Consider the following 26,352-nt stretch of genomic DNA (forward strand, 5'->3'; position numbering starts at 1 on the left):
AACAGCTGCGAAGCCTCAACATTGATCTGGCGGCGCTTTAGGAATGTGTGAGGAGTGGTGGCGTGGGGAGGGGGGGAGTGTATGCCACTTGATTTCGGGGGGGGGGCCCGGGCCCCCCCGGCCACTCCCCCCCCCTGGGTACGTGCCTGCTCTGAAGTATCACGTTAATGGTCTCATTGCAGTACTGAACAAGAAATAAAGTGAAACTACAAATGGCTCCCAATCCTCCTCTACTAGGCAACGCCTAAACATTTTTATTTCTCATATACATTAATGATGTGTCTTCTAACATTCCAGCCAATGTTAGACTTTTTGCTGACGATTCTGTTCTGTATCGGGTAATCAGTTCTTATAATGACCATGTGGCCTTGAACGACGCTTTGTCAGTTGTATACAAATGGTGTAACGAATGGAAAATGACTTTAAATATTTTAAAAATCAGCTATTTTATCAATTACCAGAAAAAATCTCCCATCAGAATTTAACTACACTATAAATAACGCCACACTTAACAAAGTGAAGGCGTACAAGTTCCTTGACTTAACATTAACACGCGATTTCAGGTGGGAGCGCCATGTTAACAACGTTACCTCGACCGCACAAAAAAAGTTGTTTTTTTAAACACACGTCTTAAACTAGCACCCCCAAACACAAAACTACTAGCATATAACACATTCGTCAGATCTGTATTAGAATATGCTTACGTTGTTTGGTTTCCTTTCACCAAAGAACTCGTTAACAAACTAGAAGCCATTCGAAGGAAGGCACTAAGATATATTTACAACAAACACAGGTTAACAGACTCACCCACAGAATTGCTAAAAGAGCCCGGTATACTCACCTTACAAAATCGAGTCAAGCTTGCACGATTAAAAATTATGTATCAACTTATTCATAATGAATTGAAAATAGACAGTTCCAAATACTGATCTATAGCACAAACACGACTCACCCGACATAAACATTCACTATCATTAAACGAACACCCATTTCATACGGAAAGCCGTAAGCATTCGTTTTTCCCTTTAATGACACGTGAATGGAATAAGCTGGACCCTACCTAGTATTACATACAGCCCATCCTTAACTACTTTTTGACATTAGCCGAAAATGAATTGCGTGCTTCACATTTATGACGTACCTGTGTTACAGTGGTGTACCTGTGTCACCATATATTTCTGTGCCATTCTATTTCATTATATTGTGTACATAATCACAATTTCTTTAACGACACCATAAACGTATCTTATGGATTACTACCTCTTGTGTATACCTCACTTTTATAACTTGTATTACTTGCCATTATTGAGTAGTATTGTTTATTTATGCAAATTGTTTACTTCTTTTCCTGTTGTAATTATTGCCTACCACCATTGGTATTTGACAGACTAACTTATTACCCCTTGTTACTCTTAAATTTAATGCTATGTGTTATTGTGTAATTTATGCCTACCATTCTGTTCACCTTTGTAAATTTTCTACCTTTTTGATTACCTCTTTTTTCGTAACATTATTACAATGTATTACGTTATTTTTCTGCCTACTATATTGTTTGCCTTTGCTAATTTCATGTCTATTATGTGTAATCTTAATATTACACTAATTATTATTGTTACATTGCAAGATAACTACGTATGCCCTTCCTGTTACGATCCCTGATGCGATTGGCAGTATGAATAAATAAATAAATAAACAAGAGGACTGCAGTCTTCTGTTTTAACATCTTGATATGCTGCAGCAGGACAGCAAAAAAGGAAAAAGAAACATAACTGGTAATGACAACAGGTCCAATGCCATTGGACATTTCACGCCAAATAACCGACAGTCCTCACAGCTCAAGACCCGGCACATTCAGCTGTTATGCCACACTGACGTAATGCCGAATGTTCACTACAACTTCCCTTACATCGTAGAGTTTCCAACAAAACTCACTAGGGGGAAATCTGGCATTGATATCTATGGGTGCTGCAAGCGTGGCCATCCAGCCAGCTGCCTAATGATGGACAGTACATGGATTTGCCTAAACTTCATTCTTTTGCCTTCAAATCGTATTGCGAGATTACGAATGTATCATATTCAATGAAATACAGCGCCATGAAATCTACATTAACAATATTGTGCTCTAAATGCCACAAATAGCAAGCAGTATACACATATAGGGAGAGACATTGCCCTCATGGGGTATAAAATATGACTGCTCAAAAATTGAGAGAGATGAACTGTTAATAATGGCATGAGCATGAAGATTACAATGAATATGTGTAAAGTAAAATGTTGTTATAATGATAGGGTGCCAAACATAAAAATATTTTTAGCTACATTCGATATTCATAATGAGCATGCGTTCACTACATGCTGTTATCGGCAAGAAACATTTTCTATTTGCTTTGTTCTATCCAATAATGTTATATCCACATTCATTATACACTAGACTTCTGTTAATTTGAATCCAAGTAAATCAATTTTTCGGGTAATTCTATTCTGATTGATGGCTCTGGCCGACGGCCATCAATTTCCATTGGCCTAAACCTCCATTATTTCAATCTCAAAATTGGCCTTCACCGAATAATTAAAGCTTGGTTCGCAAGCTTCCCCGCAATACAGATATGTTAAACGGTGAAGCATAAGCAATTTATTGCGGTGAGGCATACTAAAAACGCCACATTATATAGTACACATTTCTTAAACAAACAGGCACGCACCCGCTGCCTCCGATCACAGTAAAAGCACCTGGGCGCCTAATAAGCATACATTGGGTAGCCATTCAGAGCGGTTTCTGACGTTGCTGTGGCGATTTGAGCCCTCGTTACGCCCGCCAAGCTTGCCCCGTATCCGAGACAGCCAACGGGGCCTAGTACGCGTTCCTTAAATAAACGCACACGCCGTGCACCCAGAAGCGGATAAAAACCACCTGTGTTTGCAGAAAGCTAGCGAAAAGGAAGGCGGTAAAATGAAAAAATAACATCAAAAAAAAAATAAAGAAGTCGGAAAGTCCAAAGTACGTTTAAAGCCAACAAAAGAGCTGGGGCCCAAGGCCTGCCAGCAACCTCATTAGACGTCTCGGTGTTCGTACTGTGACCGCAGGCGGCGCATGTGCGTGTGTAAAGTGGTTGTGGGAGTTCGTGTTTTTTTCTTTTTTATTGTTTAACCTAGGTAGGTCATTGGGCAGTATATTAGCAAGAGCTTGGTGGCGAAACCCACCGCCCCGTCCCAAAGGGGGCATTCATAACATCCACCATTAGGAGCACGTGCTATGTCACGTAAATGCGACACCCTTTCCCGCTTAGTACGCTTCACATCAGAACACTGCTGCATAGCGGCGAAGCTAACTTATAAAGCAATACCGCCAAGTGAATCAACGGTGTATATCGGCATGTTTTCTGCCATTTTGTTTAGTTCGACCTGCCGAAAATTCGACCAGTTTCGTCGATGCGGTCAGGATCGAATTAACGGAAGGCAACTGCATTAAAGTTCGAATGTTGGTTGGTTAATCAAAGTGTTTGCCACAGCAATCTGGCCGTCCAATTTGGCAATTTCTCCCTCAGTGCATCTATCTCTCTCGCTGTTGCAGAGTTCGATACATGATAATGACTTCAGTTTCCCGTACATATGCGAACAGAAGGCATGAGACCTCCTCACCCACTCCCCTTGGCCCTTCACCCCCAAGGTAACTAATTCATCTCAGCGTAGATTCTTGTCTGGCAAACTTATTACAGAACTTTGCGCTCTTACACTAGTAGTCTTTCCTCAAGACCATGTGCCCTGCCAAAGGCGCATATGGAGATTACAGTGTGAACGCCTCGTGCAGTCACAGGATGGAGCGCAGGTGCCCGCTCATCTCGATGTAGAGACATGTTCGGCTGCCTGCTGCATCACACGGCTGATCTTGGCGCCCTGTGCGCAGTGGTTGCCGCTATCCTGGGGGACGTGCGAGCGCAGGTGCACCTTGACGTTGCTGCGCTGGGCGAACGTGGCCGGGCACAGCGGGCACCGGAAGGGTCGCTCGCCGGTGTGCGTCCGCAGGTGGCGCACCACGTGCGAGCGATGCACGAACCCGCGGTTGCAGAGGTGGCACCGGAACGGCCGCTCGCCCGTGTGCACCCGCTCGTGCTGCACCAGGCTGCTTCGCCACCTCGACTCGTACGGGCACAAGCGGCACTGGTGCCGCAAGGCCCTCGCTGACGACCCCGCGCCACCACCTCCCACGGTCAGTCGAGGCATCTGGGTTGAAGCCGGTGGGCCAACTACGTGTGGGGACGCAAAGGTCAATTAATTATTTTTTGTTTGCCTTTGGGCTTACTTGCATTACTTTACATTGTCAGTTGGCTTTATGTGATTGTAAATAAAAGAAATCGAGATCCTAGGATCTTGTTCTCGCTCGATCATTGCATGACCAGGGCCTCGAATATGGAACCCTTCATGCCACGATGTCGCATACGAGGTTTCAGTGGCCAGCTTCCAGCTCCTCAAATATTGACTTTACATGACGCCTGTAACTGGAAGGTCATTACATGTCCACAAACATGTCTTTGAGTGGCGTTCTCTTATGCTCCCAGTGCTACATTTAAAAGACACACAATAGAGTAGTCTGGAAGACACCTGCTGTCATAGCTCGATTGGTAGAAGCACAGCACTGCACGTGTAAAGTGTCGGTGGATTCAGTTCTTACCAACCGTAAGTTCACATTTTATTCACTCAAATTTTCGTTTTCCTAATCATTTTTACATTACAATAATAAAGCACTTAATTTCTTGTATGCTTTCTGTGGCTTCATTTCCCATGCCTTTTATGTAGTTCTAATAAACAGTGTACCAGTTAAGAAGCTAAACTTTTCTTGCTCTTTAATGTTTTTGGTATGCTTCTGGTGAAATCTAGTTGATGTTTGCAGCCTGACCACTCTCCATGTAAATCGTAGCTGTTTGTACATGCGTTACCTTGTCATTCCATCTTCTTTTCCTGAACCAATCTACTCCACCCTAGCATCTAGCTTTCAGGCGACAAATCTCGTAACTATATCATAATTTTCCACACCTGCATAGCTCAATACTTATTTCACCCACACACACATCTCGTCATATATTCAGTTCAATAAGCCTTCTTTTTTTCTCATGTAGTTGTAAATGGAACAGCCTTCCTTATGACATTGCTGCCATCACCAGTTCATCTGCATTCAGGAAGAAGTGTCAGCGATTCTCTCACCTTAACTAATATCATTTTAAATACAGTTGTAATCCCACCCCTTATGTAACACCCCCGTGTGGGGTCCTTAAGGAAATAAATGAAGAAAGAAAGGAACCAACGAAGGAAGACCGACTTTATGGAGAATGCAACATGTTTAATAAATTGTTCCTACGTAATGTCACTGAAGCCCGGAGCAGTCTACGAAAACCAATACTGTTTTTATATCTACCTTGCAACTATAACTATATACTGTGTATTTGTAAGGAACTGAATCCATATTTGGTCTACAAATGACAAAGTTTCACTCGTATAATATTTAGGCTGGAGAAAAATTCCACATTCTAGCTGACTTCTCTTATTCTATTCTACATAGTAGTTCATAGGATATATCAGACTACATAGTTCACTGGTGTATTATAGATGAGTGCAAATAAAAACATAGAGCCCTGAAGTTATGGCTAGAAGCAGGCAAATAAGGCAATGCCAATCATAATGTTGTTTTGATTTAAAAACATACATTGCGAAAAAAAGGGTGGCAAGGTGCATTGCTTAGAAAGACAATGCATAGCAATGCGTTCAGCAGCTTTCAGTCACCGATAGAGTACACTCATACAAAACAGGTTCTCCAGGAAACCCGAGAGCAATGAAACACTTGTGATTGTGCTCCCTCTCATACCTAGCAGTTAAGGCTGTGAAAGGTATGCAAGTAGCTAGGTTATAGAAGTCTCACTCCATACATATTGAGAGGCGTTGTTATTCATCTGCAACACTTTCTACAGAATACCATAAACTGCAACAGATAGAAAAAAAAGTTACATGTTGTGCACCTCCGCGCTTCCATTATCCATCATGCCTTGTTTTGGTTGTACGTGTGAGCAACGTGTTGCTGGTTTAAAAAACATGCAACTCTGCTCATGCAGTGACAAATGGGGCTAAATCTATGATGCCTTCCATGTAATTATTACAACATATTTTTTTAATGTAAAGGTATCATGCTAAATGTTACAAAGAATTGCACAATGCATACGTTTGTTTTTGCTTCATATGTGAAGCACAATTTTTCGTCCAGAATGCAGTCAGTGAGAGGTCTCTCTAGCCTTCATAGCATTGCCCGCTATGTATGAAATGGAGCATTGCACCACATCAGGATGCAAACTGCGAATTCAAATTACGACTCCTATTTAAGGCCAACAAAAGAAAGCAAGTGGCAGACATGTGCATGAAACGACAAAAAAAGCAGACGACAAATCTTCCCCCGAGCAGGACAAAACTGCATTTGTTGAGCACCTAAAGACCTGTGCACACACATATAATAACAACCCCAATCTCCCTCAGGTCAAGACGGCATCAATTGGCACCCAGCCTTCTTCAGCAGGCGAACACCTGAAACCATGGAACAAGAAAAATGCCATATCAGAACTTCAAGGAATTTCGTTTTCTAAAGCACAGGCATCATAGGAGGAATACTAAAAGCCAAGTTTAAAGGGACTGTAAGGGAAAATATTATGTGGAGATGAATTGAAAAATTAGGCTCCTGCAATGATGAATTCGTCATTCACAGAGGGAACGCCTTTCATAAGTGAGAAAATGACAAAAATAGAAAATCAGAGTGGCGCAAACTGCTGTGGACTATTGTACCTCTCATGTGACGCCGACACTGGTTGATTCATAAAGAGCCCTATTGAGTTAGGTGAGGTTAAGATTACGCCAACTTGTCCATTCTGGCACGGGCGGTTTAAGTTGACCAGCAGCAGCAGTACCTTCAGGGGCTATTTTTATGCAACAAAATTACATATATGCACACAAAAACAATGATACACTTCTAAAAAAATAGTCTTTGAATCTATCGAAACTTTGTATTTTCCTTTAGTGACCCTTTAACCTAAGTCAGAGCAATAGATTACGCCTTAGCGTCCTAAGCATTAAGTTGATGGAGAACAGAACATTCGTAAGTGCGAGAAATTGTGTAAACATTGAATTGCATTGGTTGTGCCACTGTGAAAATGTACCTAATCCCACGACTTAACATGTATGGTTTAAGGAATCATAATAAACATCTGATATTATAAAGAAAGTTGATTACACTGCATCGACAAGCAGAAAAGTACTTTTTACAATTTTATTGAATTTTCATACAGAAGATTTTACCAATACAGCCACTTAGCACCACACAGCCGGCGCTATTTATAGAAGTGTGGCAACCTCTGTGAGCATGCTTCCTTTTTACTTAAACCGGGCAGGCGTGTACAATAGACCATGACATCTGAGTCTGCGGGCACAGCTATGTCACAGATCCTATAGGTAGTGTCCAAAACATGGCAACTATGATGACACTTCTTGTGCCTAGAATACATAAAAGCACGACATTCAGCATTAGTTTCGGCTACTCTGAGGGAGCCGCTAATTGAGGAGTGCAATGTGGGCACTGGGGTGATTGAAGGTAACTCGAACGGCATAAGAATGGTGCTCTCCCCTGTAGTCCCAATTGTGTCGGCAGCAAGTCACCTTCAAAATGAAACAAGCACTGCGGGCTTTCCAGAAAGTACTCTATCATTCTGGATTATTCAATACTTGTGTTACATGAACATTGCTCTGCTGACTGCAATGAAATACTGGTACAGGACTAAACATTACAAGCAGAAACAAAGTCAAAGCCATGAAAAGTACAAAAGCTATTCTACACAAATACAAAAGAGTCAATAAGCAGAACAAAATCAAAGCCACGACATAATCCCAAAGCTATTGTACACAAATATGAAAGAGTGACACAGCTTGTTCACAACATCACAGGTAGTGTACAGTGCACCAAGTAAGATAATCAAAAGTACCTTCTGTTGCACAAGCAGTTACACCACAAAAAAATTACAAAAGTGCAAGTAACCGCAGAGCACTCACATGCAGCTGTTAATGTTACAACTGAAAGTGCAATAGAGTAAACAGACCTACATGAAAGTGCTGCTTTGCAACAGACATGGAATAACAATGCTTGGTGCACTTCGTGTGTCCAGTGGTAGTTACCTTTCATTGCTTCATTGTAGGAGGATGCCTGTATTTTTTTGTGTGTGCCATGTCATATTTCTTTATACCAAACATGCGGATCAAATCCGAGATCAAACTTAGTGTGGAAACAATGAAAAGGGCAGAGATGAACACGCTCCTGTACACATTGTTTGTTCTCTAAGAATACCAACTAGCCTGATCAGTGACTAAACCGAACAAATTCAACTCACTCAAATGTCCTTGTTTAGCAATCTGATAAGGTCCTGATTAGCCTGATAAGGTCAATCTCTCCCTATTAACAATAGGGGGCACCTATTACAAAACAAGTCATTTCCTGTCAACTCCTCATAAATAATCACAGCCTCGTGAAAGTACTTGCAGGAGTCACTCTGGTGTCAATGCCTAGTGCGGTCAAAGGCAGAGTGGGCAAGCCTGTTGCGTCGTGCCACTGGTGTTGACCGGCCATGCAAGCGGAGGTGGACACGGGCATTACCGCGCTGTGAGAAAGTGGCTGGGCACAGCGGGCACTGGAAGGGTCGCTCGCCGGTGTGCGTGCGCAGGTGGCGCACCATGTCTGTGCGGCCTGCAAACGCACGGCTGCAGAGGTGGCACCGAAAGGGTCGCTCGCCCGTGTGCACCCGCTCGTGCACCACCAGGCTGCTTCGCCACTTCGATGCATACGGGCATAAGCGACACTGGTACCGCGACGCCCCTGCTGGCAACTCCGCACCACCTCCCACGGACAGCCGAGGCATCTGCGTTGAAGCTGCTGGCCAATCTACAAGTCAGAATGAAAAGACCAATCAATTTCTTTTGTTTTCTTTTATTTTTCGATGTACTTCTGTTACTGTACATCTTCAGGTGGCTTCGTGCAACTGTGTTATATTGTTTCATTTCTTGAGTTTCATATTTTTGCAATTCTGCCTTTTATACATGTACTTTTATTTGTTACCATGCCCCTCCTGCTTGGGCCACACGGCCTGCAGTATGCTGTAAATAAATAAATAAATAAATAAATAAATAAATAAATAAAAAACAATGCGCTCTTCAGATTTTCTTGTGCTGGCTCATTGCATAACCAGGGCCTCAAATATGAAACCCTTTACGCCAGGAGGCTGCATGTGAAGTTTCAGTGGCCAGCTGCCAGCTCCTCAAATATGGATATTACATGACACATGAAATGGAAGGATGTTTCATATCCATTGCCATGTCTTTCAGCGGCATTATCTTATGCTCCCAGTGCTAGATCTAAAACACATACACAATAGAATGGACTGGGAGGCACCTGTTGTCATAGCTCAATTGTTGGAGCACTGCATGTGTAACGTGGCAGTGCTTTCAGTTCTTACCAACTGTAATTTGTCTTTTCATGCACTCTCGTTTTCCTTTTCCAAATTATTTCTACATTACAACCATAAAGCACATCTAATTTCCCCTATGCTTTTCGTATCTTCATTGTCCGTGGCTTTCATGTATTTGTGATGAGCAGTGTACAGGTTACGAAGCTAAATTTTTCTTGTGATGCAATGTGAGTATTGGCGTGCTTCTGGCCAAAACAATGTGATGTTTGCTGCCAGACTATCCTCCATGCGAATCGTACCTGTTTGTATATGTGACCCCTAGTCATTCCACCTTCTTTTTCACAACTAATCAACTTCAGCTTAGTGTCTAGCTTTCAGACGGGACATCTTGTAACTGTTTCATTATATTGCAGTATTTCTCACCTGCATGGCTCAATATTCAATACTAATTGCACCTACTCTGACATCCCATCACATATTCAAATGTATAAACCTTCAACGTCTTTGTGAAGAAAGCAACGCCTTTACCAAATCATTCCAACTTATTGTCATTGAAAACTGGAAGACCCTACCAGAACCAACGATATTATTGTTGTGTTACATTTCTCATGTTACCATTGACATACATTCCTTACTTGTGAAGAAATCGCAATGTATTTTGTCTACACTTTCAGTATTTCAAGTTTCACTTGTATGAAAAAGTATCTTGTCGAGCAATCCTTCGTGGGAGCTTTTACGTAGGAGTTCATGGAAAATTGCAGACATGTTATTTCACTGTTGTATTATATACAGGTGTAAATTCGAAAATAAAGCAGTGAAGTTATAATTAGACGCCAACAACTAAGGAAATACTAACGATTAAAATGTTGCTGTTGTACACAGCCATTGCCGCAGTGGGTGAAAGTGGCCGGGTACAGCGGGCCTGAAAGGGTCGCTCGCCAGTGTGCGTGCGCAGGTGGTGCACCATGTTTGTGCAGCTTGCAAAGGTGCGGCTGCACAGGTGGCACCGAAAGGGCCACTCGGCTGTGCGCACCCGCTCGTGCAGCACCAGGCTGCTTCGCCACTTCCATGCATACGGGCATAAGTGACACTGGTGCAGCGAGGCCCCCACCAGCAACTCCGCATCACCTCCCATGTATAGCTGACGTATCTGACTTGAAGCCGGTGGCCACTTTACGTGTCAGAGTGAAAAGGTCAATCAATTTCTTCTTATTCTTTAGCATTTCGGTGCACTGCTATTGCTATACATCTAACTGGCTTCGTGTGAGTGAAATAAAAAAAAATCGGGCCCTTCAGATCTTGTACTTGCTCATTGCTTAATGAGGGCCTCAAATATGGAGCTCTTCATACCACGAGTCTACATACAATGTTTCAGTGGCCAGCTGCCAGCTCCTCAAATATTCCTTCTACGCGACGCCTGCAATTAAGAGGATCTTTCATATCCACTGCCGTGACTTTCAATGGCATTCTCTTACTCTCCCAGTGCTAGATCTAGAACATACACACACAACAGAGTGGTGTGGAAGACACCTGCTATCATAGCTCAATTGGTAGAGCATAGCACTGCATGCGTAACGTGGTAATGAGTTCAGTTCTCACAAACCGTTACTTCTCTTTTCATCCACTCATATTTTCCTTCTCCTCATTATTTCTACATTACAATTATAAAGCACTTCTAATTTCTGCTACGCTTTTAGTGGCTTCATTGTCCACGGCCTTCATGTATTTGTGATGAGCAGCGTACAGGTTACGAAGCGAAACTTTTCTTGCTAGGTAATGTTTGTATTAGTTTGCTTCTCCTGCAATCTATTTGATGTTCGCAGCCGGACCACTCTCCAGGTAAATCGTACCTGTTTATACATCAGCCACCGTGTCATTTTATCCTCTTCCTGAACCAATCAAGTTCACCTTATCATCTAGCTTCCAGGCAACAAATCTTCTAACTATATCACAATTTTCCTTCCCTGCATAGCTCAATACTGATTCCACCCACACACACATCTCGTCACATATTCAGTTCAATAAGCCTTATTCTTTTTTTTTTCCCATGTAGTTGTAGACTGGAAGAGCCTTCCTTACGACATAGCTGCCATCACCAGTTCATCTGCATTCACGGAAGAAGTGACAGCGATTCTCTCACCTTAACTAATATAGTTTACACAATTGTTGTAATCCCACCCCATATGTAATACCCCAATGTTGGGTTATTAATGAAATAAATCAGGAAAGAAAGAACGTCCTTACGCAGAAAGAAACATGTTTAATAAATCGTCCCTACCTAATGTCATTGAAGCCTGCAGCAGCCTACCAAAACCAATAATATTGTTTTTATATCTATCTTTCTACTATAAACATATATTGTGTACGTGTAAGAAACTGGCTCCATATTTAGTCTAGAACTTCAATATATCAACAAAGTTTCGCTAGTATAATAATTAGGCCAGTAAACAATCCTAGATGCTAGCTGCCTTCTCGTACTCTACATAGCAGTTCATGGGATATTTCATACAACTTAGTTCACTGGTGCATTACAGATGAGTGCAAATATAAACATAGAGCCCTGAAGTTATGGCTAGAAGCAGGCAAATAAGGCAATGCCGATGATAATGTTTTGATTTAAAAACATACATTGCGAAAAAAAGGGTGGCAGGGTGCATTGCTTAGAAAGACAATGCATAGCAATGCGTTCAGCAGCTGTCAGTCACCGATAGAGTACACTCATACGAAACAGGTTCACCAGGAAACCCGAGAGCAATGAAACACTTGTGATTGTGCTCCCTTTCATACCTAGCAGTTAAGGCTGTGGAAGGTATGCAAGTCGCTAGGTTATAGAAGTCTCACTCCATTCATATTGAGAGGTGTTGTTATTCATCTGCAACACTTTCTACGGAATACCTTAAACTGCAACACATCGAAAATAAAATACATCAAATTCCAATCACTTGTGCACCTCTGTGCTTCCATTATGCGCCATACCATGTTTTGGTTGTACGTGTAAGCAACGTGCTGCTGCTTTTAATAACATTCAACTCTGCTCATCCAGTGACAAATGGGGCTAAATCTACGAAGCCTTCCATGTAATCATTACAACATATTTTTTTATATAAAGGTATCAGACTAAATGTTACGAAGAATTGCACAATGCACACCTTTGTTTTTGCTTCATATGTGAAGCACAATTTTTGGTCCAGAATGCAGTCAGTGAGAGGTCTCTCTAGTCTTCATAGCATTGCCCGCTATGTATGAAATGGAGCATTGTACCACATCAGGATGCAAATTGCGAATTCAAATTACAACTCCTATTTAAGGCCAACAAAAGAAAGCAAGTGGCAGACATGTGCATGAAACGACAAAAAAAGCAGACGACGAATCCTCCTCCGAGCAGAACAAAAATTGCGTTTGTCGAGCACTCAAATACCTGTGCACGCACATATAATAACAACCCCAATCTCCCTCAGGTCAAGACGACATGAATCGGCACCCAGCCTTCTTCAGCAGGTGAACACTTGAAACCATGGAATAAGAAAAATGCAATATCAGAACTTCAAGGAATTTCATTTTCTAAAGCACAGTTACAGTAAGACGAATACTAAAAGCCAAGTTTAAAGGGACCAATAGGGTAAATATTTATCATCGTCATCATCATCAGCCCATTTTGTGTTCTCTGCAGGACGAAGGCCTCTACCTGCAATCTCCAATTACCCCTGTCCTGTGCCAACCAATTCCAACTAGTGCCCACGAATTGCCTAATTTCATTGCCCCACCTAGACTTCTGCCGTCCTCGACTGCGCTTCTCTTCTCTTGGTACCCATTCTGTAACCCTAATGGTTCAAGTGTTATCCAACTTGCGCATTACATGACCTACCCAGCTCCATTTTTTTCTCTTAAATGTCAATTATAATATCGGCTATATCCGTTATACCTAGCATTCTGTGCTCCATCGCTCTTTCCACGGTCCTTAACTTGTTCTCAAGCTTCTTTGTCAAGTCTCGAAGTCTCTGCACCATATGTCAGCACTGGTAGAATGCACTGATTGTACACCTTCCTTTTCAATGATAATGGTAAGCTCCCAGTCAGAAGCTGGCAAAGTCTGCCGTACAAGATCCAACCCATTTTCATTCTTGTATGAATTTCCTTCTCATGATCAGGGTTCCCTGCGATTAATTGACCTAGGTAAACATACCCCTTCACAGACTCTAGAGGCTGACTGGCAATCCTGATATCTTGTTCCCTTGCCCGGTTATTCATCATTATCTTTGTCTTCTGCATATTAGTCTTCAACGCCACTCTTACACTCTCTCTGTTAAGGTACTCAATCATTTATTGTAACTATCCTGCAGTATTGCTGAATAGAACAATGTCATCGGCAAACCGAAGGTTGCCGAGATATTCACCGTCGATCCTTACTCCTAAGCCTTCCCAGTTTAATAGCTTGAATACTTCTTCCAAGCACGCAGTGAATAGCATTGGAAAGATTGTGTCTCCTTGTCTGACCCTTTTCTTTAGAGGTATCTTCGTACTTTTCTTGTGCAGAATTAACGTAGCTGTGGAATCACTGTAGATATTTTCCAAGATATTTACGATAGCGTCCTGCACTCCCTGACTACATAATGCCTTTATGACTGTTGGTATCTCGACTGATTCAAATGCCTTTTCGTAATCTACGAAAGCCATATAGAGAGGCTGATTGTACTTTGCGTATTTCTCGATTACCTGATTAATGACATGGATGTGATCCATTGTAGAGTATCCCTTCTTGAAGCCAGCCTGTTCTCTTGGTTGGCTAAAGTCCAGTGTTGCCCTTATTCTATTGCAAATTATCTTGGTGAATATTTTATGCAATACTGGGAGCAAGCTAACGGGCCTATTATTTTTAAATTGTTTAATGTCTTCCTTTTTGTAGATTAGTATGAAGTTTGCATTCTTCCAGTTTTCTTGGAGCCTTGCAGTCAATAGACACTTCATATAGAGAGCTGCCAGTTTTCCAAGCATTGCGTCTTCTCCATCTTTGATTAAATCGACAGTTATTCCACCTTATGCTGCCGCTATTCCCCGTTTCATGTCTTGCAAGGCCCTTCTAACCTCACTGCTAGTTATAGGAGGAGTTTCTATATCCTGTTCATTACTGCTTCGAATGGAGGCATTCTGACTCCTCTGAGTACTATACAGGTCAGTATAGAATTCTTCTCAACGCTGTTACTATAAATATTTACGTGGAGAGAAACTGAAAGATTAGACTTCTGTAATGATGAATTGGTCATTCACAGAGGGAACACCTTTCATAAGTGAGAAAATGACAAAAATAGAAAATCAGAGTGGCGCAAACTGCTGTGGACTATTCTACCTCTCATGTGACGCCAACACTGGTTGATTCATAAAGAGCCCTATTGAGTTAGGTGAGGTTAAGATTACGCCAACTTGTCCATTCTGGCACGGGCGGTTTAAGTTGACCAGCAGCAGCAGTACCTTCAGGGGCTATTTTTATGCAACAAAATTACATATATGCACACAAAAACAATGATACACTTCTAAAAAAATAGTCTTTCAATCTATCGAAACTTTGTATTTTCCTTTAGTGACCCTTTAACCTAAGTCAGAGCAATAGATTACGCCTTAGTGTCTAGAGTATCAAGTTGACGTAGAACAGAACATTCGTAAGTACGAGAAATTGTGTAAACATTGGATCGGATTGGTTGTGCCACTGTGAAAATGATGTACCTTATCCCACGACTTAACATGTATGGTTTAAAGAATCATAATAAACATCTGCTATTGTAAAGAAAGTTGATTACACTGCATCGACAAAAAGAAAAGTAGTTTGTACAATTTTATTGAATTTTCATACAGAAGACTTCAACATTGCCACGCAGCAATACACAGCCAGCGCTATTTATGGGAGTGTGGCAACCTCTGTGAGTATACTTCCTTTTTACTTAAACCGGGCAGGCATGTACAATAGACCATGACATCTGAGTCTGCGGGCACAGCTATGTCACAGATCCTATAGGTGGTGTCCAAAACATGGCAACTATGATGACACTTCTTGTGCCTAGAATACACAAAAGCACGACATTCAGCATTAGTTTCGGCTACTCTGAGGGAGCCACTAATTGAGGAGTGCAATGTGGGCACTGGGGTGATTGAAGGTAACTCGAACGGCATAAGAATGGTGCTCTCCCCTTTAGTCCCAATTGTGTCAGCCGCAAGTCACCTCCAAAATGAAACAAGCACTGCGAGCTTTCCAGAAAGTACTCTATCATTCTGGATTATTCAATACTTGTGTTACATGAACATTGCTGTGCTGACTGCAATGCAATACTCGTACAGGAATAAACATTACAAGCAGAAACAAAGTCAAAGCCATGACAAAAAACAAAAGCTATTCTACACAAACAAGAAAGAGTCAATAAGCAGAACAAAATGAAAGCCATGACATAATCCTAAAGCTATTGTACACAAATATGAAAGAGCGACACAGCTTGTTCACAACATCACAGGTAGTGTACAGTGCACCAAGTAAGATAATCAAAAGTGCCTTCTGTTGCACAAACAGTTACACCACAAAAAAATTACAAAAGTGCAAGTAACTGCAGAGCACTCACATGCAGCTGTTAATGTTACAAATGAAAGTGCAATAGAGTAAACAGACCTACATGCAAGTGCTGCTTTGCAACAGACATGGAATAACAATGCTTGCATGCACTTTGTGTGTCCAGTGTTAGTTACCTTTCATTACTTCATTGTAGGTGGATGCCTGTATTTATATGTGTGTGCCATGTCATATTTTTTTATGCCACACATGTGGATCAAATCCGAGATCGAACTTGGTGTGGAAACAATGAAAAGGGCAGAGGGGAATACGCTCCTTTACACCCTCTGTCCTGTGCATTGTTTCTTCACCAAGAATACCAACCAGCCTGATCAGTGACTTAACTAAACTAATCCAACTCACTCAAATGTCCTTGTTTAGCAATCATAGGCCGATAAGGTCAAAACACTATCTCTACCTGTGAACAACAGGGAACACCAATTACAAAACATGTCAAGTTTTGTCAGATCGTCCCATGTAATCACAGCCTTCTGATAGCACTTGCACGAGTGACTGTGGTGTCAATGCCTCGTGTGGCCAAAGGCACAGTGGCAAAGCCTGTTGTGTTTCGCCGCTGGTGTCGGCCGGCCATGCATGTGGAGTCAACATGGGAGTTGCTGCACTGGATGAAAGTGGCCAGGAAACAGAAGTCACTGAAAGGGCAGCTCACCAGTGTGCGTGCGCAGGTGGCGCACCATGTCTGAGCGTCTTCCAAACGCACAGCTGCATAGGTGACATCGAAAGGGCCGCTCACCTGAGTGCACCCGCTCATGAAGCACCAGGTTGCTTCGCCACTTCGATGCGTATGGGCTTAAGCGACGCGAGGCCCCCACTGTCAACTCCGCACCGCCTCTCATAGACAGCCGGGGCATCTGCGTTGAAGCTGGTGGCCAGTCTAAATGTCGTAAAGAAAAGACCAATTAATTCACATTTCTTTCTTTCGCCTTTCGGTGTACTTCTATAAGTCTTCTGTTGGCTTTGTTACAGTAAATTAAAAAATCAAGCCCTTCAGATCTTCATGTTCTCACTCAATGCATAATGAGAGTCTCGAATATGGTACCATTTATGCCATGAGGATGCACAAAAGGTTTCAGTAGTCAGCTGCCAGCTTCTCGAATATTGATGCTACACGACGCCTGCAAGTGAAAGGATGTTCCACATCCACTGCCATGCCTTTGAGTGGCGTTCTCTTACACTCCTAGTGCTAGATCTAAAACACACGATAGGGTGGATTGGAAGAGACCTGTTGTCATAGCTCAATTGGTGGAGCACTGCGTGCGTAATGTGACAATGGGTTCAGCTCTCACCAACTGTAATTTGTCTTTTCATCCACTATCATATTCCTTTTCCTCATTATTTCTACACTAAAATTATAAAGCACTTCTAATTTCCACTATGCTTTTCATGTCTTTATTGTCCATGGCTTTCATGTGCAGTAATCCCTCGTTATAAATAAGTCAGCTGGATGGCAAAAAAATGCATTAAAAGCGGCAATTCGATATAAGTGCCCACTTGACAAAAGCTAAAGCAGTCGACCTTTAATTGCGCCATAACTGCGAGGAAGTCAAAATAGGAATGGGTTCAGTGAAGCAAAACTTTATTGAGGTGCAAAAAAGGCAGTGAGCTTTGGCTGTTTCTCAAGTTCTCACCGGGCACAAGCAACTCCTGATCTGATTTGACCAAGCATTGCACGGGGCTGTGGTCACCACCCATGAATTCAACCTTATTTTGTAGCAGGCACAGGTACTCCCGCTTCTGCACCATAGTTGGCACTTCACATGGCTTTTCGTCCACTGGCTCTTCGTCCTCGTCGGGGCAACCAACAGTGTCAATTCGTATCTCTGCATCCATCGCTGGGGTGACCACGGGAGCAGCAGTGTCAGCCAACACGAATGTGTTAAACTCACCTTCTACCTTTTGGCCAGCAATTTCAAGAACAGCATTGTACAGATCTCTTCAAGCCTGGTCATCATCATCACCACTGACAACAGCACAGGAAAAGCCAGCGTGCGCAAAGCAGTTGGTGACTTTTGAAGGTGCGAGTTTTTTCCATGGAAAGTTCAGCAAATGGATCGCACCAAGCAAATCAATGTTGTACCTCTTGCTGGTGTCATACCGCAATGCAAAAGAGCATTGCGGTACAGCTTCCGGGTGGTCTCAATGATGCCCTTATCCATCAGTTGCAGTACCGCAGTTGTGTGTGCAGGCAAAAATTCCACAGCGACCGCCTTGAGGTTGTCGATCTTCCCGTGGCTCAGACAATTGTAAATTATAAAGAGCACTTGCCGATTCTTTGCGTCAAACTGTCTATCCAGAAGGCGCACATAGTCTTCGAAAATAGCAGCAGTCATCCATGCTCGTTTGTTACTTCTGTAGATGCACTCAATGAGAACCGTTGCATTTCCAAAGCACCGCAGCTTCGCCGCCTTCCCCAGTATCAACAAGGGAAGCTTGTCCTCGCCTGTTGCATTGGCACCAAACAGCACCATAACATGCTCCTCGTTCTGTTTTCCTCCAGATAAGGATTCGCCAGCGGTAGTGAACGTGCGATTCGGTAGCATATTGTAGAAAAATGCAGCCTCATCTACGTTGTAGATGTCTTTGTCTTCATACTTTTCAAGTACAGCTTGGAGCCGATGCTGACGCTATACGTCTACAGTGTCACGATTCACGACTGCGCTTTCGCCAACGATCGACTTCGAAGTCGCGCCATGTCATTTTTTGAACCACTCAAGCCAGCCATTGCTGCACTTGAAATCTTTATAGCCCATTTGGAGAGTGAGAGCTTGCAGGTCCATGTACGGGGAGATTTGCACTCCTGGCGTTCTTCAGCCACTGTAGAAGTGCACCTTCCACTTCGGGGTATATTGAATCACAATTCCTCTTTCTCTTCACTGAGAAGCTCTTTTCAAAGCCATCCAGCACAGCTTCCTTGTTTTTCAATGCAGTTGATAAAGTAGACAGTGGTATGCCGAATTCCTTCGCGATGTAAGTTTTCTGCCGGACAGCTTTTTCCACTTCTTTTATCAGCACAACTTTCTGCTCCAAAGTCAGACACTTTGGCCTGGAGACGGACGGAGCCATTTATCAGTGTAGACCACAAAAGCACACGCAGGGAACACCTAACGAAGCACTCTGATTAACACACAGTCACATGGCCTGCAGCACGGATCCAAACGCATGCGCCGTTGGTGCCAAAGTGACTGAATGCGCCGGGTGATGCAGAAGGCAGAAGCTTCAAAATGTCGTCAGGGCATCTCGCTTTCCTCGTCAGTGCGCGCTGGTGATGGCAACGGTTGCAATGGCGGGCTTCACATGTAGTAAAAGAAAGGCGATCGGAGTTCTGGAGACCAAGAAGCAGGAACCACGGGAGGGCAACTGTTGCTCAGGAGGGCAGGCCAGAAGAGGGCAGCTTTGGAGGAGCAGTGACATCAAAACTGGCAGCGAGGAGACGAGGAGTTGACATGAACGCAAGAGGAGTGACTGGCATCCAAACGGCTTGCATATTGGAGAGCGAATAAGGAGGGGAAGGCAGTGGTCGCATTTATAGGGGGGGGCGGGGTGCGGCGGTCACGAAAGACCACAAGAGTATCGTGCTGGAAAGTGCTCCAAATGCCATGGCTTGAGTCTGAGGTTGTTTGTTCTGCTCAAAAAACAATTAGCCGCTCATTGTGGGTACACAGCACGATCGTGAAAACTGAACGGCTTTGCATGATCACTGGGCAATCTTTTCTTGGGGTGTGCAGCCATGAAGTTTGCAAAACGAGAGTTCTTTAGTGCAGCATTGTTGACGCCACTGAGCTAATTCTACGGTTCAAGTGTTGGTGTTCACGCACCGTCGCATCTGCGCCATTGACAAATATGTAGGAAAAAAACTCAATGACCCTACCACGTATTTAGACTGGTTGTCTAATGTCAGATGGCGCGAATCGAGCATGACCGGCTCGAGAAAATCACCAGGGAAACACGAGCGTGCTGGCGACGCTTCGATTTTTCAAATTTTCAGCAAGTTACCAGTCGATTTGCACAATAAAAAGTGCAAAGAAGCTACGGGCAGTGTTTTATTTAGATGCAGGCTGATTATGGCGAGAAGCAAGCAAATTTCTGGACCAGCTTCCCCAAAGTCCGCTTACCAATTGGTTAACATAGTTCCTTGCGTTGAACACGGCACTTATAATCGGAAGGACACTTCTTTTGTGCTTTTCGGCACGTTTCAGTGCCAGAAGTGCTTTTCAGAGCAGTAAAACTTTGCTGATCAAACACACCCCATGGAATGCAATAGCGAAAGTCTGCCCACAGTCTCTTGGCCACTTTTCCGCATCCAAGAGGCCGCGGTTTTCTGGCATCACAAAGTGTCAGGAAAACTTAATTTTTCTGTGGATTATATAACGGGGGACACCAGCGATGCGACTGCAACCGAAATTAACAGTTCAAGCGCGCTGCACCATGGAATTTGAAAGCTTCCGTTTGCTCCGCAGTCAACAGCTGGGAACCCTCGCCACCCACTTGGTACCTGTTACGAAGTGGTCGTCAGCGGTGGGTTTGGTACTTTTGTGGCCTGTTCTGTGCTGGCATGAGACTAATTCGTCGGTGGTATTAATTTGACACTGCACGCGCAAAAGGGTTGCCGCCGCTCGGTAGCAGAGATGCCTCTGCTCGCCACTTCGCTCTAAGCAGGTTGAAGTATTCGTGCACTTCGAATAATGCGGCTTAAAATGCATGCGTTTGAGTTGGGACCGGTAAATTTTGAATTAAGCGAAATTTCATGTAAAGCAATTTCATTATAATGAGGGATTACTGTAGTCGTAACGAGCAGTGTACAGGTTACGAAGGTAATCTTTTCTTGCAGAGTAATCTGCATTTTGGTGTGCTTCTGGTTAAAGCAACGCGATGTTAGCTGCCCAACTATTCTCCATGCGAATCGTACCTGTCTGTATATGTGACCTCCTGTCATTCCTTCTTCTTTTCCTGAACCAATCAACTTCAGCTGAGCATCCAGCTTTCAGACAAAACGTCTTGTAACTGTTCAATTATATCGTAATATTCCTTACCTGCATCGCTCAATAGTCAATACCAATTCCGCCTACGAGATCTCATCACATATTAAAATGCATATACCTTCGATGTCTTTATAAAGAAAGCAATGCCTTTACCAAATAATTCCTACTTATTGTCATCGAAACCTGGAAGAGTCTACCAGAACCAACAATATTCTTGTAGCGTTACATTTCTCATGCTAGCATCGGCATACCTTGCTTAATTGTGAAGAAATAACAATATATTTAGGTTATAACTTCAATATTTCAAGTTTCATTTGTATGAAAAAATGTGTTGTTGAGCAATCCTGGAGTTCGTACATAGGAGTTCATAGAAAATTGCAAATAACTTATTTCACCTTTGTATTATATACAAGTGTAAATTCAAACGTAAAGCGCTGAAGTTACAATTAGAAGTCAACAACTACGGAGATACTACCGATGAAAATGTTGCTTCGGATGAAAAACATGTCATGTTAATAACAGGGAGAAGGGGGAACAATGCTTAGAAAGACAACAGTCAGCAAGGTGTTCAGCAGCAGTTAGTCACTGATAGTCTAGTACATCCACGTGAAACATGTTCATCAATGACCTCAACTCAAGGGCAATGAGAGCAACCTATCACTGTGCGTCATCTCATACTTAGCACGCAAGACCGAGCAAGCTATGCAAGTAGTGGGGTCATAGACTTCTCATTCCATTCATGTTGCAGTACAGCTTTCTTTATTCTGCAACTATTTCTATAGAATTACTGAAGTACAACTTACAGAAATTAAGTTACATCAAATCGTACTTAATTAGGCACCTTTGTGCTTCCTGTAGTGGACATGGTACTATGATTTGATCGCAAAAGTAAGTAGCGTGGTGCGGCCGTTGGTTCCAATCAATGTGTCACTTTGCTTTTTCGCTGGTCAATAGGTTTAGATATGTGAGGCCTCCCACATAAAAATTACGCCATATTTTGCAACATGAAGCTATGGAAATAAATGCTATGTTGAACTGCACAAAGCATACGTACGTTTTTGTATCTTATGTGACAGACTATTTCTTGGTCTCAAATGTAGTAAGTAAGGGAAGTCTCTCTAGCATTCGTAGCATTGCCTGCTACACATGAAACGGATCGGAGTATGTACTACATCTGGAAACAGGCAGCAAATTTAACTTACAACCACTCCTCTTTAAGGACGAAAGAGAGCAAGTGGCCGACATGTGCCCGAAACACCAAAGAAAAGAGAGGACAAATCATCCCCCACTAAGACAAAAATTGCAGACACTTAACAAGCTGTGCAGACACGCATAACAACCACTATCTCCCTAAAGTCGATACATGAATCAAACTTCTTCGAATGAATGCCTGAAACCACAGAACAAGAAAAATGCAATAACACAGGGTGCTGCACTGATAACTTGTGATAACCGCATTTGCACCTCTGCTGTCAGACTGTAAGGCTTGGCAGGCAATACAGATGCAGCATTGTGGAAAATATGGTTCACAAGTAACAAAAATAGATTAATGAAGCTTTAATTAGTGATTTTAAAGGCAATAATGCATTTGCGAAATTGAAACCTGTCAGTCACACGTTTCTCAACGGCTTCACAAAAATCATCGTAGACACTACGGCGTGCAGTATTTTGCTGTGGGCAGGCCTGAACCCGAATAAAAATTAAATAGCGTGACAGTGATGCTGATCTCCCCACCCTATTAGAAAACGCCACTTGCTTCCCTACTGCGCGGGTGCCAATGCTATGACCATTACAAGTTCTCTTCATCCTGATCCATAAAGCCTTTTTTTTTTCTGCTATTGGCAAATGTGCTTATCCGAGCTGTGGTACCGTTACAAGATAAGAGATTGGGAATGCAATAGAGCACGCTTCGTGTCAATTACTGGCGTCGCCATGCAAAAAATAAAGAAGACAGCGATGAAGCCTGTGCCAGCGGAAGCAACAGAGAGTACGGAGATATTGACACCATTGGTGCACTATTTCGCATTTCTTTCGGTACTGCCATACCAGGCTACCCGCATTGCCAAAGTACTGCAGGCTCTAGCATCCAAGATAATTTTGCAGAGAGAAGCTTTTGTAGAGCTAAAAATATGAATTTGGGTCCTCAATGTTTCCTCTATAATTGCTAATTAAGCAGTTATTTAGTATATCCTTATTAACTATCTGCCATACTTTGCGCGATACCAAGTTCGTAGTGGTCACGAAGACATATAACGTGATAAAATATTGAAAAATAAACTCACAAAGTTCCCCTTTTTGTGAGACTCTGTGCAGCTGAAACAACACAATGTATTTGTGACATGAAGCCACACGACAAAAAAATGACAGGGAGACAGCTAGGACTAGGAGACAGTGTTTTTATTCAACACTGCGAAACTGATAAAAAAATAATACAAATGATGCAAAACTGATAAATGGAACGCTGTATACATACTGACGATGCAGAAACCATTTAGCGAATTAAATTTTTAGCCCGGACATTCGTGCGATTTTTACGTAGGATGTTGATAAAGCTGCAGCCGACAATGCACATCTGCTACATCAGGTACACGAGCTCGGGCTGCTGGTTACCAGAGCATTCTTTATCATTTGTGCCCAGTCAAGCCAGCAGAAAGAGGGGGGTCTTCACACAAATATGACACCCCTCCCCCACCCTAAACTGGCACCCGGGACCCACAGCCGCCCTAACTCCCCCTCCCCCTTCCATTACTACGCCACTGCTGTTAATGTTACAACTGAAAGTGCAATAGAGCAAGTAGACGCACATGCAAGCGCTGCTTTGCAACTGACACAGCAAAGTAATGCTTGCATGCATTTCGTGTGTCCTGTGTTAGTTGCCTTTCATTGCTTCAGTGTAGGAGGATGCCTGTGTTTATTTCTACGTGCCATGTTATATTTCTTTCAACCAAACATGTGGATCAAATCCTAGATCACACTTAGTGTGGAAACAATGAAAAGGCTGAGGGTAACAGCCTCTTATACACCCTCTGTCCTGTTCATTGTTGCTTCACTGAGGAGTTTCATCATAGGATACCAACATGCCTGACCACTGACATAACTAAACAAATCCAATTCACCTGAATGCCCTTCTTTAGCAATGATAACCTGATAGGGTCACAACACTATCTCTCCCTATGAAGAACAGGGAGCACCTATTAGAAAACAAGTCATGTCCTGTCAACTCCTCCCGAATAATGACAGCCTCGTGAAAGCACTTGCAGGAGTGACTGCAGTGTCAATGCCCCTTGCGGTCAAAGGCAGAGCGGGGAAGCCTGTTGCGTTGAGCCGCTGCTGTCGGCAGGTCATGCAAGCCGAGGTGAACACGGACGTTGCCACGCCGGGTGAAAGTGGCCGGGCACAGCGGGCACTGAAACGGTCGCTCGCCAGTGTGCGTGCGGAGGTGGCGCACCATGTCTGAGCGGCTTGCAAACGCGCGGCTGCACAGGTGGCACCGAAACGGACGCTCGCCTGTGTGCACCCGCTCGTGCAGCACCAGGTTGCTTCGCCACTTCGATGCATACGGGCATAAGCGACACTGGTACCGCGAGGCCCCCACTGGTTGCAACCTTGCACCGGCTCCCATGGATGGCCGAGGCATCTCTGTTGAAGCCGGTGGCCAATCTACATGTCGGAATGAAAAGGTCAATTAATCAGTTTTTCTTTTGCCTTTTGGTTTACTTCTATTAATATACATCTTCAGTTGGCTTTGTGCAACTGTAAATAAAAAAAAATTGAGCGCTTCAGATCTTCTTTTTCTCACTCACTGCATAACAATGGCATCAAATATGGCACCCTTCATGCCAGGAGGTTGCATGCAAGGTTTCAGGAGCCAGCTGCTAGGCCCTCAAATATTGTTTCTACATGACCCCTGCAATTAAAAAGATGTTTTATATCTACTGCCTTGTCTTTCAGTGGGATTCTCTTATGTGCCCATTGCTAGATCTAAAACACATTTACAATAGAGTCGGCTAAGAGACACCCGTTGTCACAGCTCAATTCGTAGAGCACTGCATGTGTAACGTGGCAGTGGGTTCAGCTCTCACCAACCACAATTTCTCTTTTCATCCACTCTCGTTTTCCTTTTCCTAATTATTTCTACATTACAGTTATAAAGCCCTTTTAATTGCCCCTATGCTTTTCATGGCTTCATTGTTCATGGCTTTCATGTAGTTATTACAAGCAGTGTACAGGTCACGAAGCTAATCTTTTCTAGCAGTGAAAGGTGCGTTTTGCTGTGCTTCTGGCGAAAGCAATGCGATGTTAGATGCCCGACTATTCTCCATGCAAATCGTACCTGTTTGTATATTTGACCCCCTGCCATAGCGCGTTCTTTTTCTGAACCAATCAACTTCAGCTTAACGTCTAGCTTTCAGACGAGACATCTTATAACTGTTTAATTCTATAGTAATGTTCCTCACCTTCATGGCTGAATAGACAATAATAATTTCACCTACATGCAGATCTCATCTCATGTTCAAATGCATAAACCTTCGATGTCTTTATGAAGAAAGCAACGCCTTTACTAAATCGTTACTACTTATTGGCATTGAAGCCTGGAAGAGTCTGCCAGAACCAATAATACAGTTGACTCTCGTTACAGCAGACCCTGATAATCTGACAAAAAAGGTTCGTTTTAACCAAAGTCCGTAATATCAGAAACACTTCACTTCTGAAACATTTGTCACGATGTCTTACGATTTTATCGCAAAGAATGAGTGACGAACGCTCAACGTAAGAAAACAAAAAAAGTTGCAGTTTCAAAGGCTGAGCATTGATTTTGATAGCAAATTAAGCAAGATAAGCCTGGCAGCAGCAGTGAGCGAATTGGCCTTCGTGCTGTCTCTCGCTTAAACACGAACTAAACGCCAAAAGCAGAGTGCATGTGAAGCTACTGGCACTGGGCGCACTTTGTCCACATTGCAGACTGCTTTCAAGATACCGCAGCCCCGCCGTAAGCGGCAACCGCCTGCTTAGAACCCCTCTCTCTCTCTCGCCTCTCCCCCACCCCTCCATGCCTCACATACGAAAGACAGCGCGTTTCTGCCCCGCTTTGCTCCTCACGTGATATTAAGCTGCAATCGTGGGCTGACTCGTGCAAGTCAGTTGTCAGGCTGTGTCAACATGGCAGCAGTACAATTTATACTGCCGACTTTGAAAAAAATTGCCACTAATTTCGTCCACTGTAGCCGATAGTCTGTTATAGTGCGGTACGTTAAAAGTGAACTTTGTAGCATAAATAAAA

The 26,352-nt window shown here is 43.1% G+C and overlaps 2 protein-coding genes across 41 annotated transcripts in view; both read right to left on the reverse strand.

The window, feature by feature from the left end:
- Positions 1-169: 169 nt before the first annotated feature.
- On the reverse strand, positions 170-21,320 carry LOC135913811 (zinc finger protein 2-like). The gene is made up of 3 exons (XM_065446509.1): positions 16,826-21,320; positions 8,579-8,959; positions 170-4,259 (listed from the first exon to the last, which is right to left on the reverse strand). The coding sequence occupies exons 1-3, from the start codon at positions 16,941-16,943 to the stop codon at positions 3,835-3,837; spliced, it is 924 nt and encodes a 307-aa protein (XP_065302581.1). The 5' UTR covers positions 16,944-21,320; the 3' UTR covers positions 170-3,834.
- A 2,127-nt stretch (positions 21,321-23,447) lies between these two features.
- Positions 23,448-26,352, reverse strand: part of LOC135913789 (zinc finger protein 436-like) — a 31,673-nt gene continuing 28,768 nt past the window's right edge. For all 40 annotated transcript variants that reach the window (XR_010568113.2, XM_065446467.1, XM_070541293.1 and 37 more), the window contains one exon: positions 23,448-24,731. Coding sequence is in view for 38 of the 40 variants with exons in the window: in XM_070541293.1 (XP_070397394.1) it covers positions 24,288-24,731 (444 nt within the window). In the remaining 2 variants the exon portion in view is untranslated. The remainder of the gene's footprint in view (positions 24,732-26,352) is intronic.

This window comes from Dermacentor albipictus, chromosome 6 (assembly GCF_038994185.2).
Source record: "Dermacentor albipictus isolate Rhodes 1998 colony chromosome 6, USDA_Dalb.pri_finalv2, whole genome shotgun sequence".
Lineage (NCBI taxonomy): Eukaryota > Metazoa > Arthropoda > Arachnida > Ixodida > Ixodidae > Dermacentor > Dermacentor albipictus.

Coding starts and splice junctions, on each gene's coding strand:
- LOC135913811 (XM_065446509.1), bottom strand. CDS start 16,943: ATGCCCCGGCTGTCTATGAGAGGCGGTGCGGAGTTGACAGTGGGGGCC. Junction 8,960..16,825: donor TCATGAGCGGGTGCACTCAG/GTGAGCGGCCCT, acceptor TCTGACTTGTAG/ATTGGCCAGCAGCTTCAACG. Junction 4,260..8,578: donor CTTTGACCGCACTAGGCATT/GACACCAGAGTG, acceptor AATTGACCTTTG/CGTCCCCACACGTAGTTGGC.